Source organism: Ovis aries, chromosome 12, assembly GCF_016772045.2.
Source record: "Ovis aries strain OAR_USU_Benz2616 breed Rambouillet chromosome 12, ARS-UI_Ramb_v3.0, whole genome shotgun sequence".
Taxonomy (NCBI): domain Eukaryota; kingdom Metazoa; phylum Chordata; class Mammalia; order Artiodactyla; family Bovidae; genus Ovis; species Ovis aries.
Genome location: NC_056065.1, coordinates 3,312,966 through 3,331,560, shown reverse-complemented (window position 1 = coordinate 3,331,560; position 18,595 = coordinate 3,312,966). Strand labels below are relative to the sequence as shown.

Below are 18,595 nucleotides of genomic sequence, written 5' to 3'. Positions count from 1 at the left end.
TGGTTGAAATACAGTTTTTGTTGCCATTTGTATTGTCTCATATGTTTATTCCCTCAGACCAGTATTATGTTGATTTTTCTGTTGGTGTCTACTTAAAAGTTTAGCTATTACTTCACTTTAAAGGGGGTCAAGGATTAATGGTCTCTATAAACTCAATAATAAGATAGAGAAAATGATTTCATTCTTCATCATTTAATAGACTTGTGAATTAAATGCTTATTTTGCATAAAATATTTAGATAGAACAGTCACAATTTTCAAAATTACAGTATATTTAGATCAAATTGCTTAGTAAAGAAATGTGTTTGGTTTTTCCTTTGCTTAGGAATCTTGGGGCTCAATAGTTTGTCATTTGAGTGTGATCTAGATTATGGGAATACCAAAGGATTTACCGAATCTGCTGTTGAAAAACAGAAGGCTATGAAGACAGTTTTGTGTATGGTTTTTTGGTTGTTGTTTGTCAGAATTTCTCATGGAATCAAAATTTTTAGCACTGAAGAGTACCAAGTGAATTGCCTGAGATACAGCTAATTAATTTACGACAAAGAACACTAGATACCAGATTTCTGAGTTAAAATTTGTGAGGATATAAAATGTGCATCTTTGTGACATAAAAAATTTTTTTACAAAATTTTCCATTTAACTTTGAAACTCTTTAACTTCTACCCTGCAATGATCTTTAGCTTGCTTTTATTTTCTCCATGATGTAAGGCAGGCCTATGTGTTGAGATTTCTGATATGCAGCATGCTGGACTCCTAAATATTAATATTATGAGATAATTTATTTTCATTTCGCTTTAGATAAATTTCTGGGCACCTTGTAATAATTATAAAGGTGCTATCCACTAATTTGCCTTCTTTACCATCACTGATACATAACATGGTTTATTTTCATTATATTCATACTCTGTCTCTGACAGTGAAGTTTTTTTCTTATTAAATGTTCTTGTGAACCAGGGCTTATGCATAGGTGAAAAGATTTAGCCTGTGTTGAGATACCTTCGTTTTTTCCTTTGGGTCTTCAAAGGAAGCAATATTTTCCAAAAGTGGATAAAATTGTTCTTAGTCACCAGTATCTCTATGTATTAGGGAAATAATGGAAGCAGTTTCACTCCTCAGCATCTGAATTATTTTATGCATAACAGAGCTTTTCTTTAGCATTCTTCTCCAGTCAGATTTCTAGAGATTTATGTTCACTTGGATTTTGACCTAAGACTTTTAAACTTTTCCCTCTTCTTCTTATAGTGAGGACTCAGAAGAAAAAGATGTGAAGACTAAGAAGGATGATTCTCATTCAGCAGGTAGTAAACAATTTTTAATGTAGTAGCTGTAATTCTATTTATATATTTATTTATTGGGCATTTTGATAAGTGGTTTCATAGTAATGCCAGGCTCTGTGGTAAATGCCACGTTACAAACTGAGTGTTTCCGTCTCCAAAGAGCTGACGATGATTCTTAGTCCTGCTGGCTTATTATTGTTTCCTGTGAAAGTTTTTTTTTTTAGCATACTTATGTCTATCCCATCCCAGGACTTCTGATTCAGCAAGTCTAGGCGGGATGTTGGGGCTTTGTTTTTTAAAAGTATTTACAGATTATTCTCATGCATAATTGAAATTATGCATAATCGAAATTGAAAACCACTTACATGAACAAATAAAAGATATCAAACTATATAGAATATATATAATACTAAGTGAAATCAAGGTATAAAATACAGGAAGTGATGACTCTGGGTTGAAAAGCAAACAGTGATTAGTTTTAGTCTGACTTTTTAGCTGGGAAGAGGTCCTTTGAAACAGTAGCCACAGAGAAAGCTTTTTTGTAAGAATTTTAACTTAAAAGAATCAATTGAAGAGACTCTGACTAGATTAACTGTTAAATCCTGATTATTTGTTGTTGGTATTTATTTTTTAAAGTTTAACTCGTTCAAGAATTGAGAGTTCTACCTTGCTCCCAAACATGTTAGTTTCGGTCTACGTTCCCATGGTATTTAGGTAATATGTAAAGTGTAGACAAAGTTCCACTGAATTCGCCCTGCTGAGCTATTTTTTTCTAATCATTTAGTTAATTTGTTTATCTTGGGCTGTGCTGGGTCTTCGCTGCCGCGCAGGCCTTTCTCTCTTGCGGCGGGCGGGCCCTAGGGCACACTGGCCTCAGTAGTTGCGGCCCCCGGGCTCTGGAGCTCAGGCTCAAGAGTTGTGGTGCAGGGGCTCAGCTGCTCCCCAGCACGTGGGATCTTCCCAGATCGGGGATCAGACCCGTGCCCCCCGTATTGGCAGGTGGATTCTTCCCCACTGAGTCACCAGGCGAGCACTCCGCTGAGCTGCTTTGCTTTCACTTGTTCAAGTCTGCTAAATGATTGTCTGAAAAGAAATTGTATTAGCTTTTCGCACTGTCTAGTAATGTTGTGATAATGTAACATACACTTTTATTCAGTTACCTTGTAAACCTTAATTTGAATCTCTTGTGTTTGTAAGCATTTGAGCACTTCAAGATGAATAACTCTGTACTAATGTTAAGCATACCTCCTACCAAGTGGGTTTAATTTTGAGTCTGCCAAAATCAGCTCTGTTCTTGTGTCTGTTGTCTTCAGGTGAAGTTTTTGGTAGTGAAAGTGATGGCTTGAACACTGTCCATAACAAGGCTCATAAGACTCTAGTGTTTCCAAAAGAGTAACAGCTAAACCTTGACAGAATAAGGGAGCCTCAAAGTCCAGGAGCAGGGCTATAGGTGAAACTGATATAAATATAACTTGGTCTACAGACAGTAGGCTGGCATCCTGCCCTTTAAGTCAGATTTATGCACGACCATAACTATGTGCTGAAAAGTTTTTAATTAATAAACTATAGTATATGAGAGTAATTTTTTATTATAAAATTGTATTAAGATCTGATTGATCTAAATGTGTGTTTTGAAGATTTCCCTCCATCTCCTCTAAACTGAAATGCCCACACCTCATTCGTTGAAAAGGGTAGTAGTTTGGCATTATTTTGAGTACTGTATGTTTTGTATTGTAGAATGAATATGTTGGAAAACTGTCTTCCCCTGTTCTACTATTTAAAATATTTTTCTAACTTTAGTTTCTAAAACCTGTGTAGATAGGTTTGAATGTAGTTGAGAATTTTAGGGTACAATAATAATATAAGTTTAAAGCATGTTATATAGGAAGCATCTGTTATACCTAAATTGAGCTTTATTATTACTTAAAACTACATGCCTAGGTTATTTTATATGTAATAGTGGGTGAAAGTGAAAGTCACTCAATCGTGTCTGACTGTTTGCAACTCGTTGTCTGACTCAGTCCATGGAATTGTCCAGTCAAGAATGCTGGATGTGGGTAGCCTATCCCTTCTCCAGCGGATCTTCTCAACTCAGGGATCGAACTGGGGTCTCCGGCATTGCAGGCAGATTCTTTACCAACTGAGCTGTCAGGGAAACCCATAATAATGGGTACATAGCCTTATTCAAGTTACTTCTTTGAATTCTACCTCTCTTTTTGCATATTTCGTAGACATTTTTAGGAACAGAATCTTCCCTTTCTGAATGAAGTAAAGCTGCAGTTCATCTCTTACACCGCCTTTCCCAGTCACCTGTGAAACCCTAACCCTTTGATCATTGCATTGTGACTTTGATGTTGCAGAGGACAGTGAAGACGAGAAGGAAGACCATAAGAGCGTGCGCCAGCAACGGCAGGCAGCCTCTAAAGCAGCCTCCAAGCAGAGGGAGATGCTCATGGGCGATGCGGGCAGCGAGGAGGAGCAAGAGGAGGAGGACGAGGCGCCGTTCCAGGAGAGTGCGTGCCGCGCCTTGTGTCTCGGTCGTGGTTGTAGTTTGTGACCTCAGTTTTACTTCAGCAGTTTTTTGGATGCTCAGTGTTAAAATCAGCCCCTTAAATTAGATACTCAGTGTTATTAGGGAGGATTGTTTGATATATTTTAAAAAACTCAGAGATTCTCACGATTATTATCTGATTCAGTACATCAAATAAGTACCCAAGTACTGATTAAATACTCAAATAGTGATTAAGGACATCATTCATTCTCATATACTGAATGAACCATTGTTAGAGTAACAATTACCTGGTGGGTACTGTGGTTAAGATCTGTATTTTGTCCTCGTGGAGAAAGGTGTAGACATCTCCTTGCAAAACAGGTGTTAACAGAATTTAGGTGTTTCACAGGTTAGTCAGATTAATTAATTGTATGTATATTTGCTTTGTATGTATGTTTCTTACTTTGTTTATAGTTGTGCCAAACGCACCACATCAGTTCACTTTCATTTTCCTGGTCTTATCAGGACTATATGGAAAATGTAGAACTACCAAGAGTCATTTGATGACTTCAGTTTTTATCCACATTAAGCCTAATCTCTTCCTGTTTTTCTGCCTCCTCTTCAAACCAGTCAGTCATGGAACCCTCATGTGCATGTTAAACCATTTTACAGGTGGGGCCAATGACAGCTCCAGCCGAATTGGTAGTAGAGCTGCAAATAGAACCCAAGAGTGTCCGACTTCCAAATCCCATCCTCCATTCTTAGCGCTCTCTCCCTTTGCTCACTTGGAAGGATGTATACATTAAGTTGGACGTTGAAATTCTTCTTTCCTCTCAGAAGATTCCGGCAGTGATGAGGATTTCCTAGTAGAAGACGATGATGATAGTGACTATGGCAGTTCAAAAAAGAAAAACAAAAAGATGGTTAAGAAGTCGAAGCCTGAGAGAAAAGAAAAGAAAATGCCGAAGCCCAGGCTAAAGGCCACAGGTGAGCTCTGCAGAGGTCAGGTTAAGTCACCAATGAACGTGCTCTACAGAAATCCTTCAGTAGGGCTTGATAGTGAGCACATAACAAAGATAAAGGGACCCTGTCTCCTGTGCCTGGAAGTGTCACTCACTTATTAGTAAGGGCTCCAGCCCCTCCAGGAGTCTGGCGGCTTGGCCCTGCTCTTCAGCTAATGCTGTATAGAAGGCAAGATTTGGGAATAACCTATTCACACTGCACCAGCTTAGCTATTACTGCCTGTTTTTTCCCACTGATATCACAATCCCAGCAGCTACTAAAGACTGAAAATTGTGAAAATACATACCTACAGTAATATATTTAACTGTTCTGATTTGTACAGAGAATGAAATCACTCTTGACAGCATAGGTTCATTTTTTTTGAGCCCTTGTGGTTTCTGTCAGATATTCTTCTGGGTGAAGCTGGTTTGTCATTAAATCAGAAAGCTGGATTTGCCTTTTTTTTTTTTTTTTAAATTCTGGCAAATAGAACTTTTATTAATCATGTCTTACTGTTTGATAATGATGAAAGTATTAAAAGTTCCTTGATGGGGACTTCCCTGACCCTCCAGTGGTTAAGACTCTGAGCTTCCAGGGCAGTGTGCACGAGTTCGATCCCTGGTGAGGGAATGAAGATTCCACATGCAGCATGGCCAAAAAATTTAAAAATAACAGGTATTTGACGGCTTTCTATTCTGGTTAAGTTGCATCCCCTCTTCTTCACTCAAGTTTTAAACATAAACAACTGACAGTTTTGCAAGCCACTAAGGATGTTATGTGGTTCCTATAGCATCTTGTTTCTTTATTACAAACATTACTGTTAACATAGTAGTGTTGGCTAAAAGTGTTTGAAAACCAGTACCCACCTTCATTTTCGGTAAGTCAGAGTGTCGTCTTTTGATTTTTTTTCTTACAGATTGTTCTGTAGCTGATTTTTGTTAAAAACATTAGATGTTTCTTCCCTTCCCCTAGTTGGTATTTTTCTTCTTTCAGTGACGCCAAGTCCTGTGAAAGGCAAGGGGAAAGTGGGTCGCCCCACAGCTTCAAAGGCATCAAAGGAAAAGACTCCTTCTCCCAAAGAAGAAGATGAGGAACCAGAAAGCCCTCTGGAAAAGAAAACGTCTTCAAGCCCTCCACCTGAGAAATCTGGGGATGAAGGGTCTGAAGATGAAGCCCAGTCTGGGGAAGATTAAAAGTGATGATGGTCTGGGGAGAGATTTTATTTAAAAAACAAAAAAAAAAAAAGAGAAAAAAAGAAAAAAAAAGAGGGAAAAAAAAAAGAAAAGCTACTTAAGATAGAATATGGTTTTGGCTATGGCTTGACTCATGGGCTTTCAATGCTTTTTTTCCCTTTTGTTGAAAATAACATTTTCTTCTTTTCTTCTTTTTCTTCTTTTTTTAAAGAAAAGCATTGTATGTTTAATTTACCTTTTTTGTCTATTGGTCTCTTCGTCATGACCCCCTCTTCCCCCTCCCCCCCTTTCCCAATGAAAGCCATGTTAAATTAATCACTGGATTGACTGCTTCATCTTTTTATTTTTAATGGAGGGTATGCCACAGTTGTAAAGCAATAAGATTTGAGGTAAACACTATGAAAATTTTGCTTTTTGCTAAATGGTAGCAAGTTGAACAGGAATCAAAAAATGTAGAAGGTTTTAGTTAAAAGTTATTGCTTCTTTCTCTACCTGAATTTTAAAAAAAATCAATTGTCATCTAATACAAGTTTATATTCTATATACAAAAATACGGATGTCTAAAAAATCATGATGTTAAACTTCCACTGATGGGGCAGGTAGGAGATAAAGATGAATTCTGAACTGCTACTAAAGGTATTCATGTTTTATACTGTGGGGGCAGGGAACTGAAGTTACCTGACCCTGTTTGGGGATATAGGTTTGCTTGTTTTTAGTTTCATCACTTGTTATCTCTAGGAGACTCGGAGCCAGTGATCCTTTTATTCAGCTACAGTCTTTAAAGAACTTTAAAAAAAAGCAAGGGCCGCCAAAACTTAAATCTTTCTTAATTTCCTATCCAAAACTCAAATCTTGCTTGATTTCCTATTTCATTCTCTAATGGTTCCTGTTTTTAAATATATATATGTATCTATTCTGTTTCTTGAATAAAAAATTTTACCAAGGATCAAAAGAAGAAACCCTAGAATTAAAATGGGGAGATCTATATATCACAGTGGATTTCTTCTCAAACTGACAATGTTTAGGTTTTAAGCAAAATAAAGTGCCAGTTAATGTGAAACTCAATCACAAAGACTTGAGATTTTTGCTTTATGGAAACAGAGAATTGAAATTCTTTTATGCTATAAATGTGCACTCAGAGTCCATGAACCATGCTCTGCTTTTACTGAGGGGTAGAGTGTTTTCCTGTCAGACCCGTTCTTCCCGTCTCTTGGTAGAGACAAGGTGTGGAGCGCGTCTCTTGGCTTCCCGCTAGTGCACAGGGCACTCCTGCACAGCCCACTCGCAGCGCCCACCAGCCCTGCTCCAGGACATGGTTTCTCCTGGTTCGGTTCTGCACTTCATATCCTGTACTTGATGGGAGTATGTGACATGCTGCTCCGACACTGTTCAGTTAGCGTTTGTCTTTATACCGGTGCCCTTGCTGACCGCATGTCGCTTACAGCAGCAGTTTACGGGGCTCTGCAGAGCGGGAGAAACCATGCATCCAGGAGGCCTGTGTGCAGTGGGCAACAGACCGGTTGCACGCCTGATGAAGGTAGTCAGGAGACAGATCGGTGGGTTTGCTTCCCCACATTCTGATACCATGAGCTAATGGGGGCAAGGTTTAGGGGGTCTTAGTGTGCTAACAGGCTTCCCAGGTGGCTAAGTGGGTAAAGAAACTGCCTCTAATGCAGGAAACGCCGGAGATCAGGGTTCGATTCCTGGGTTGGGAAGATCCTCTGGAGAAGGGCATGGCAACCCACTCCAGTATTCTTGCCTGGAGAATCCCATGGACAGAGGAGCCTGGCGGGCTGCAGTCCATAGGATCACAGAGTCGGACACGACTGAAGCAACTTAGCACAGGACACAGTGTGCTGATAAACTGAAAAATTAGTGAAATTTAACCTCTGCCTTTTTATCTATCTGCTGTTACAGCATATTTTTCTCTCAAACAACCTGGCTTTCCTACAGATGTTCATAGAAAAAAGGTTATTTAAGGAGTGGTTTTAAGACACTGTAAGGAATATCCTTACTCTGATTTTTTTCTTTTTTTTAAAGAAAGCGCCAGTGGCAGAGTGTCGTTTCACTGTTGCACTGTGGAGGTTAAAGAATGAATTTGGAGATTTTAGTACTCAGCCAAATATGTAAAACTTGAACATAAGTAGCAATTGGACTATTATCTTTCATGATGGTTGACTTTACAGTTGTGAACTTTGTAATGCGGTATTAAAGACTATTCTGTTTGCTTTATTGGTTTGTTCAGGTATTTTAACAAGAAGGTTTGTGTTCACAGGTTTTAAAAAACCTATCAGTGTTTCCACCATGCACTTCTGTTTTTAGGGGTTTATAACTAAGTCTTAACATTCCTAGTAACGTGTGCTTTCCTCTCAAAGACTAGGGGGAAGGGTCTTTTAAAACTTTAGCCTTAGTATTTTATGTAACAGTCTCTTTACTATAGTAATCTGCACTAACGTTTCTGTGATATATGCACATCCTTTAGAGTAATCGCATCCTCTAGGTTATTTGTGTGCATTTGGTTATGCTTTTTGTTTGGGATCCCTTTTTTAAAGGTTAATTCATGAGATTATAAAATGTATATTTCTAATAGACTGGAAAAAAGGATCTGTGTCCCCAAGAGAGACAGGCTCTGAATGACCTTTGTTTTCTCCAGTTTTGCTGATGATTTAAAACACTCTGGTCTTCCCCTCAAATCACGCACGCAACCAGGACAGCTGTGGCGTCTCAGCTGGGAACAGGTGCTCAGGAGTCAGGCTGACAGTGGTGTCGGGACAGGTTATGGGACGGGCTGCTAGTGACTGCCCACTGGCAGCGCCCCTGGCTAAATGCCCCCTTTCTCTAGAGCGCCTCTGAGGAGGCGGCGGCGGCAGTGCTGCTGTCTTGGTTTGCAGCTGCTCAGGAGGCGGGACATTCCCTTTGAAAGTGCTTATCGGTGTTATCTCAGTTCTCCGTTAGCTCTGTTAGGGTTACCTCTGGAACACGGATTTCGGCAGCTACGCTGACTGACACTACATTCTAGTTCTTCAGATGCTTTTCTCAGACCTCCCTCCCAAACACACACACACAGAGCTAGGTAGCCTGCACCTTGTATACCTGCTATAGCCTGCTGCTGCTCTTCGCCTTCCCCACCTCAGACTGTAATCAATGGAGTGGGCTCGGAGGATACGTGTTAGTTTTCGTAAGGGTAGCTTTGTCCTGCGTTGTAAAACATTTCTGCCTCTCATATCTCTGCTCCCTATTGAGTCCAGGTAGGAAAATTCATGGGTGTTTTCCTCTTCTAGGGAAGTAGTGAGTGGAAATCTTTGCATCCGGAAGAATAGTAGTTGATTTTCCATTATGGAGCTTTTGGTAACCTTTTTTATTTTTTCTCATAATAACTGGTTTGTTCCAGGCTCAGCCCTCAGTTCAGTACTTATTCTTGGTACTGGTTCAAACAGCATTTTCTTACAGGTAACTAATCAAGAGTGGAATTCGAGGTTAACAGTCCATTGAAGTGTTTGACATTCTTACAGATACGATCAACTAAACTGAACTTGACACTTTTTTGAGGCTGGTTTTTTGGGGTTTGTTTGCTGCAAACATTGAAGTGACAGTGAGTTTTAGAGTCCTTACTGGGGAAGGGAATAGTGCCTGGTTTTCCTTTTCCTTTTCTGTAGAAGATGCTTTGAGGGTGTCAGAAAGGCGGGAGCAGAAATTAATCCCAGGAGCTGCAGGGAAAGCTGTGTGAAAGGTCAGGTGACCATCGTGGCTTTTATGAAGAGGGAGTTTTGATTGGAACACTTCTTTCTGTGCCTGTATCACCAGTAGCTGTGCCTAGAGGAAGCTGTCACCATAGCAGTTTGGAAAGGCAGAAGCCTGGCCTCCGGTTTTTATGACATTCAGATAGAACAAGCAATATTCATTTTCTGTCAAGGGATAGCTCTTGAGGTTAGAGAGTTGTCCTTTTCTCTGTGCATGGAGCTAGGTTTATTTGAAAAGGAGTTAGTTTATTTGAATTTTGGGATGTCAAACTACTTCAAGCCAAATTTCAATCCGCAGCCCATTTTCCCTTTTTCTTGAGATAAGCTTGATACAAAATAGGTTTTCTTGACTCCCAAATCCCTAGTTACACTTTTTTCTCAAAGCCTAATTCAGAATTCACAGTGGTGCTTTCTGTGTATTAACCACTATTGGAAAAAACCCCTGTAAACCTGCCTGTTGCCATGCCATGGAGTGACTGGACTGGTGGCATCTGTGCGGCATGCTTTGTGTGGCTGGTGGGGCACCACCATCGTGCATACACTTTGTACATCGGGGTGAAGGGAGGGTTTTCTAGATTATGGGGGGAGGGCAAAATTGGGACTTTTTTGTTGTTGTTCCTTTTTTGATGGGTTGTAGGGGTATAGTACTCAGTTTATGCCCTAAATAACTTGTATAAAAATCCCTGAAGTATTGTGTGGGTGTGTGTGTGAGTGTGTGTTTGTTATATGTCTGGCAATTAAAACTTTCTCTTCTGGAAATCAGTGAATTCTTTTTTTTTCCCTCCAGAAGTATTTGTTACAAGATTTGTAAATAAGAGCTCTACTTAGTTTGTTTACCAAGAACATGTTGCAGCAAACCTTTTACCCCTAATTCCCACAAGGTTGAAGTAGCGACTCTTAAGATTTGCCAGGTTAAGCAGCAGCCAGGTGCTCAGTCATTGTTGGCCTTGATTCATCTTTCAGACTTCATTTTGCCAGCTCTAAAATTCCCAGCCTTCCTTAATTGAGGTCCTTAACCGTTTATGTTCTAGAAGCAGGAAGGGTGAAAGAAAAGAACCTGCTTAAATGTATGGAATTGTCCATGGGCTGAGACCCGGGCGCCCCTCAAGACTGTAATGTTGCTGGGAATACATGATCAGACACCAGAGGGCTGGGCGTTCTCGCAGCACCTTAACAGTGCTGATCCCTGCAGCATGGTACTAAGGAAGTTAAAAGTTTGAATGTAACCACTTATTTAAAAGGTTTTTTTCTTTTAATTTAAATGAAATGGGGGTTGAAGTGAACATGATTTTGTTGACCATGTCCGTGACTTCTAGATGCAACATGCATTGGTAGACTTGTGCGATGGTCTTTTGTGATACTTAATTTTTACATATCCCAGTCTCTGTATGTATCTGCATAAACAAAGACAAACTCCTGCTTTCTCTTCCTGAAGGGTTTCCAGGGCTGCGTGTCTGTCCTGAGCTCTGTTTTAAGTATGTGTATCCTTTGCTTGTATTTTGTATTAAAAAGTAAGAAAAAAGAACACTTTATTGTTGAGCATGTTGGCATTGTCCCTTTTATTTTTTTTCTCTTTTTGGGACATATGAAGCAAGTTATTCTTTTTCTGTATCTTTTTTCTTTTGTAAACTTTTTTTGTTTTGTTTAAAAATGGCTTTATAAAAGGGCTTTTGTAACCCAGATGCGTGCTCTGTGTACTTCTTGTAATACTCAAGCAAATACACTGATTTACTATACAACTGGGCACCTTGGCCTGGCACCTCCCAGTCTAATTTGACTTTAGGGGGAAACTGCTAGATGAAAGAATTATTTTAGCAGTGACCATCACTGTTGTTGGTAACAGGAAACGTATGTTTTGTCTTAACTAGGACTAGAGTTAGGAATCAAGAAACAGACTCATTAACTTTTGATTAATCAAGGGAGCAGGAAGCTGGGTGCAGGAGGAAGCCTAGTTAGTGTCTTTTCTCACGTTCATGTCCAGGTTATGAAGTCTTACGAGGGCAAAATCCTTTCAACAATCATATGTAATGAAGAATAATGTTTATATGTGTAAAATAGACATTTGCATTCAATTTCAAATACCTGTAAGAATTACACTATCTTGCAGTTTACAGTTAACTATTGTTACCTCTTTGATGGAGAATATAGTACAAGATACTGTAGGTATTAGAGATTTTATCCTTTTCAACCTTTCCCCTGATTGACATTCGGGCCTTGTCATCCAAACGTAATTCACATACAAACTCACCTTGGCTTTGACATTAAGTGCTTTTTGCATGCTGTTACCCTTTAGTGACTAGCTAACTTGGCATTTATTTTTTATAGAGTTGTCTGTTTCAAGCCAAAGTTTACTTCCTAAGAATGTTGACCAGCCACTTTTCCTCCTGTCGCTGTTTTATGATTAACATCAGATTTTTGCTTGAGCACAGTGCTGAAGAAATAGTCTGGTTTACAGGACTTCAAAGGCCATCAGGGCAACAAACACCAGAGGTGTACTTTATATTTGGTGAGACACGTTTGGAACTCCCTCCCTCCCTCGACTCCTATCTGAGCATTACTCTACAGTAATTTAACGTTGCAGCTCATGTAAAAAACTGAGCATTTTTAAAAATTTATTTTTGATAGAAGGATAATCACTTAACAGTACCCTATTGGTTTCTGCCTATGAAGCATTTCTATTTACGTAGTACCCCTTTCAGTCTTCCCAACAACTGAGATTGCTCAGATGTTCCTCCAATTTTGTAGAAAATAAATTGCTTCAGGTAGAATGTGATTTAATGTGGCTAGTATGTGACAAGGCTTCGGATCAGGTCATTCTTTAAACTGTCACAGCTGTTGGTTCTAAAACCAGCTCCTTTGTACTGATGATAAACTTTTTAATATATTCCTCAGCATCACTGGAGAAGGCGATGGCACCCCACTCCAGTACTCTTGCCTGGAAAATCCCATGGATGGAGGAGCCTGATAGTCTATAGTCCATGGGATTGCTATGAGTCGGACACGACTGAGCAGCTTCACTTTCACTTTTCACTTTCATGCCTTGGAAAAGGAAATGGCAAGCCACTCCAGTGTTCTTGCCTGGAGAATCGCAGGGACAGGGGAGCCTGGTGGGCTGCCGTCGGTGGGGTCGCACAGAGTCGGACACAGCTGAAGCGACTTGGCAGCAGCATCACTAAGTAAAGGTGATACTCGAGCAGTGTTACATCAGAGATTTAATGGGAAATTTTCTTTTCAATGAAATATGAAAATTTCTCACTAAATGCTTAAATTTACTTGAAAATCCCTGTGGTCCCTAGACAGGAAGCTTCAGCTTATGTGAAACGCTTTCCTTTCTTTCATCTTTGATTGTGTTCTAGGGTAGTGACTACATAGAGAAAAATGTTATCTTGACTGCCGCTCTCACCCTTTGCCAGTAGAGGGCGGTGTCCTCCATATGCTTAGCCCACTCCTTACCTCTTTCCATACTGCCCTGGGCTCAACGCTCGCAGTATCGAGACACTACCATCTGCTTGTGTTAGCGATGTCCTGTGATCAGTGTGCCTGCTTAAGATTCTAGTGTATGCAGCAGTAACATTTTCTGATTTTCAGTGCAAAATAGGATCTCTTGATTCACGCATATCTGTCTGCTTATATTCCCTTAACAATTCCCAAAACCTTTGTGCATAATGGTCTCAAGATGAAAGTATATGTTGAGATTTCGAAAAAGCAGCTGTGAACTCTTGGCCCCGTTTGGAAACAAGTATTGTCTTTTAAAATTGCCCTCCAGCTCAAAAGCCTCATCTTTTTGCACAAGTAGCACTGATGACATGCTTGTGGACAAAATTACTGAGACTTCAAAGCAACATGGTACTGTGTGTTCCTTTACCTTGAAGGCATGCTTCTCTTTCCCTGCATTATTCTACTGGAATGGACAGGTACCCATTTGACATGTTTTGGCCGGGGCCCCACCAGGAGCAATCAGCATTGCTCATGGGTGTACCTCCTGTTTCAGTGTTAAAGTCCTGGACAAATATTGTGAAATAAATGCGTGTTGATTCTGGGGTCAGGGAATGAGAGCGCAGCCAGAGTTTACACCCTAGTAAAGAAAATAATTACTTTAAGATATGATAGCATAAGAAGAAGGCAATGGCAACCCACTCCAGTACTCTTGCCTGGAAGATCCCATGGACGGAGGAGCCTGGTAGGAAGGAGGCACACACACCCTTTTCTTAGCATGTGTAAGACCACTTCCTTGGCTGATATGTAACATGTCTAGTAGATAACACTTTGCCCACCTTGGGCAGGAACATGGATGCATAAGGCTCTCCTGATTACAAGAGATGGGGAGAAATGGATTAGGTAAGGCTCTGAAGGAGGTAGAAAGTCACCAGTACAAGGAAATCAGTGACCTAAATCTTAGGGTGACTACCAGTTTGGTAACTAGATTAGTTATGTGGTAAAAATTGATTCTCATCAATGAACTCAATGTGTACAGTGATATAATTAATAAGTTGACAATGAAACACTTGTCTTTACCCAAAAACTTTAGAGGCGGTTACATACACTGAATCCTCACTTTGTGACTATAAATTGATTGTCTAGTTTGACTTAATGAAATAAGATCCTGGTCATTTTAAAAATGCAGTTTTACCTCTAATGTAGTTTAGAAAAATGAAATAGCAAAGCGCTTTTCTAAGACACGGGATGTCTTTAGGAGTCATAGAGGGCTCAGTTGACATTCTGGGTGGATCCTGGAACATGAGCTGGGGCTTTGGTAACCTGACTTCATATCTAATGCAGGCCACATCTCGGTGACAGACTCTAGGCTCCCGGATTCAGTCTTCTGCCTCTGACCTAATTTACCACCATCTCTCTTCTTTTTTGGTGAATAAACAGTGTCTATGGGGTTAGTGTGTTTGAGGCAAATATATTGTTTCTACATGAATCAGGTAGCCCTAGAAGTCATTGGGGAACCACCTGTCCGGTAGAGTCACACAGTTGGCCCGTGTGCAAGATGAATAGCGTTTCCTGGCAAACCTGGAACAATGCAGAGCTTAGACTCCAAAGCTCCATTGTAGGGAGCTGCTGCTGTGACTTCAGGTGCACAGGATATGCGCACACACGGTGCCCAGTCAAAGGCCGTGCTTGTTGCCCTAGACCTTGCACAACGGGCTAGTCTTGGGTCATTACAAAGCAAGTCACTCCTTTTCTAATCTTGCTTTCCCTCTTTCTCTTCCCATGCCCTCGACTGAAGCAACAAGACCGAAACTTTGGCTCATGGGTCACTAACTGAGGAAGTCAGTGTCCTGGGCCGCCACTGAGAAGCAGATGCCTTGCTCTGGGAGATTCAAGTCTAAGGGGGACATGCTGCTACTGCCAGACAGTGCCAATGAGAGTTTCTAGCTCATCTGTTGCTTCTGGAGTTTACCTCTGAATTAGCCAGCAGTTTTCAACGATGAAAATTATGGTGACGATATTCCCAGCCCAAAATTGGGACCTGTGCTGTCATGAAGTTTTGTCCTACTCCTCACTGGAAAAAACCGTCTAAGATACAGTCTGGATCTCAGAGTATTAGCATTTCTGTGATATTTTTATAGTTAAGGAACTAACGTGTGAAACACTTAAAACCGGATTGTTCCAGGAAATGCATGTGCCTTGTATAAAAAGTGTAACAGATGTTAACAGCAGAGTTGAGAATAGTACATAACGCCCACTAAAGCATGAGTTCCCTTTCATTGAAGCCTCATGTCATCTTTCCTCATCTTTCCTACCTGCTTTAAGAAAAGCTTTGTGGCTGATTGTTGATCAAGCAGATCAGCTCAGAGAGTGATCTTAGGCTAGTCACTTACCTACCCAGCCCCTCATCTCTCCATACCCCATGCGCGATTCTCCATTTTATACAACGGGACTGACTGACTTTCCTTGCTTCAAAGGGATGCTATGAGCCTGAATGAGGCTGTGTGTCCCTAATGCCTTGAACCTAAGTTGTAGACTAACCGGCCTCAAACAAAAGCAGTAGTGTGCCTCTAGGCAAGGTACAGGGGTGGTGAAAACCTCATTCATGCCAAACTGAAATCCTTTTAGCTTTGTCTCTGAAGTACAAATGAGTTATTTATTAGTAAGAACACTTTTGCAAAAGGGTAAATTTTAACCAGCCCCAATGTAGCGTGGCTTTAGAGGGGAAGGAAGAGTGACAATAATTCCCAAGTCTACTCTAATGAAAGTTTTTTTTATTTTTATTTTTAAAAATAATTTTATTTATTTTTGGCTGTGCTGGGTCTTCACTGCTGCACAGGTTTTTCTCTAGTTACGGTCCTCGGGCTTCTTGTGGTGGCTTCTCTCGTTGATCTATGCCAAAGCCTTTGACTGTGTGGATCACAGTAAACTGGAAAATTCTGAAAGATGGGAATACCAGACCACCTGACCTGCCTCTTGAGAAACCTATATGCAGGTCAGGAAGCAACAGTTAGAACTGGACATGGAACAACAAACTGGTTCCAAATAGGAAAAGAAGTACGTCAAGGCTGAATATTGTCACCCTGCTTACTTAACATATGCAGAGTACATCATGAGAAACGCTGGGCTGGAGGAAGCACAAGCTGGAATCAAGATTGCCGGGAGAAATATCAGTAACCTTATATATGTAGATGACACCACCCTTATGGCAGAAAATGAAGAACTAAAGATCCTCTTGATGAAAGAGGAGAGTGAAACAGTTGGCTTAAATTTCAGCATTCAGAAAACTAAGATCATGGCATCCGGTCCCATCACTTCATAGCAAATAGATGGGAAAACAGTGGAAAGAGTGTCAGACTTTATTTTGGGGGGCTCCAAAATCACTGCAGATGGTGATTGCAGCCATGAAATTAAAAGACGCTTACTCCTTGGAAGGAAAGTTATGACCGACCTAGACAGCATATTAGAAAGCAGAGACATTACTTTGCCAACAAAGGTCTGTCTAGTCAAGGCTATGGTTTTTCCAGTGGTTATATATGGATGTGAGAGTTGGGCTATAAAGAAAGCTGAGCACCGAAGAAATGATGCTTTTGAACTGTGGTGTTGGAGAAGACTTTTGAGAGTCCCTTGGACTGCAAGGAGATCCAACCAGTCCATCCTAAAGAAGATCAGTCCTGGGTGTTCATTGGAAGGACTGATGTTGAAGCTGAAACTCCAATACTTTAACCATGTGAAGAGCTGACTCATTTGAAAAGACCCTGATGCTGGGAAAGATTAAGGGCAGGAGGAGAAGGGGCCGACAGAGGATGAGATGGCTGGATGGCATCACCAACTCGATGGACATGGGTGTGGGTAAACTCCAGGAGCTGGTGATGGACAGGGAGGCCTGGCGTGCTGCAGTTCATGGGGTCGCAAGGAGTGGGACACAATTGAGCGACTGAACTGAACTGAACTCTTGCTGCAGAGCACACTTTCTGGGGCATGGGCTTTAGTAGTTGTAACAGGTGAGCTCAGTGGTTGCGGTTTTGAGGTTCTGGAGCACAGGCTCATTAGGTGCGACCCATGGGCATAGTTGCTCCGCTTCATGTGGGATCTTCCCCCTTGAGAGATCCAACATGTGTCTCCTGCATTGGCAGGCGGGTTCTTTATCACTGAGCCACCAAGGAAACCTGAAAAGGATTTTTAACAGTGGGGGTGCACAGAACTGATGGGGGTGTGAGTATTTCTTCAGCTTCTCACATGAAAAAAAAAATTCCACCCAGTAGTTACAAACTGTACTTCTAGTTAAGGGACATGCGTTTTAAAAGAGGGAACGCTTATTTTCACTGGAAAGCTGATGAGAAATACTTGTCAGGAGCATATTTCTGGTGTATGAAATCACTATATTTTTGTATCTTTGGTTTTTCAAGTTTAATACCAGAAAGGAAGCCGCAAAACTATCTGCTGGAGCTATTATCAGGAACAGACCCCCGGGGGTCAGCTGAGCTGTTTCGCTGTTGCAGTGTGATATCCTGTGTTCTCATGACACTGGGGCCTTGCTAGAGTGCTCTCTGTAGAAGGCCCCTATCAGGAAGCCCTTCTGCAGTTGAAGAGCATCTTGCCAACCGGACCGCAGGGATGAGCTAGAAGATAGATGCTCCCTCCTCCCCCACAAATTCTCTTCAGTCTGAGGGGAAGGAAGATGCAATTTCAACAGATATGGAAGAGGCTTTTTTTTTAAACTTTGATTCATGTGAGTTGAGTAACAGTCAGCCTAAAAATACGGAAATTCTGGTCAGAAGCCTGTTATCTTGAACACTCTCTTCCATCAGATTTTTAAGAAGATCATTTGTGCTTCTCGTGTAGATAAAATAACTCCCAGAAGTTGCAAGTTCCTCTTGTCATGCTATCTCGCCTAAAGAGAGAGAACTGGTCATCTGGGCTTTAGTAAAATTCTCACTTTTCGCAACGCAGTTAGCATCTCTGAGCTCTGCTAATGTGCATGACACATGCTTCCTCCTCATTAGGCACTTTGGAAAAGTGTCAGCATTTAAGGTCGTGAGAACTGGAATTTTGTTCCCTCTTAAGAGTGTGGTATTAAGGAAACTGAGCTATGCACCAGGATGGCCCTCTTCTCCTCAGGCTTAGCTTTCACAACATTCTCGCAGAGTCAGAATGTGGGCTTGGGGGCAGACAGACAAATAAGGCAGGTTCTCAATAGAAAAGCAGCCAGTGGTGACGCAGGGTGAGTGGTCCGGGACCTGCCTTCCTCAGCCCCGTTCTTCTCCTCACCGCATAGACCACGTCAGTTCTTGCTTGTGTCAGTCAGACTTTCCAAAGAGATTTCTTTGTTATGGGGTGTTTATTTCTTTTTGTGCTTTCCACATTCTTAAAATTCTTAATTGAGAATGCACGTATTCATTTTCTAATCAATGTGATGGAGTTAGACGGCTAGTAAGTAAATGCAACTGTTATA

The 18,595-nt window shown here is 40.9% G+C and overlaps 1 protein-coding gene across 2 annotated transcripts in view; it reads left to right on the top strand.

Annotated features, from left to right (window-relative positions):
* Positions 1–11,385, top strand: part of NUCKS1 (nuclear casein kinase and cyclin dependent kinase substrate 1) — a 32,076-nt gene extending 20,691 nt beyond the window's left edge. Inside the window, exons 4-7 of one of the 2 annotated variants that reach the window (XM_015099136.4) lie at positions 1,245–1,300; positions 3,640–3,792; positions 4,611–4,757; positions 5,766–11,385. In XM_015099136.4, coding sequence (XP_014954622.1) covers positions 1,245–1,300; positions 3,640–3,792; positions 4,611–4,757; positions 5,766–5,965 — 556 coding nt within the window. In that variant the 3' untranslated portion in view covers positions 5,966–11,385. Of the gene's footprint in view, positions 1–1,244; positions 1,301–3,639; positions 3,793–4,607; positions 4,758–5,765 lie in introns of both variants that reach the window. The other variant, XM_015099134.4, reaches the window with a different exon arrangement.
* Positions 11,386–18,595: the final 7,210 nt, after the last annotated feature.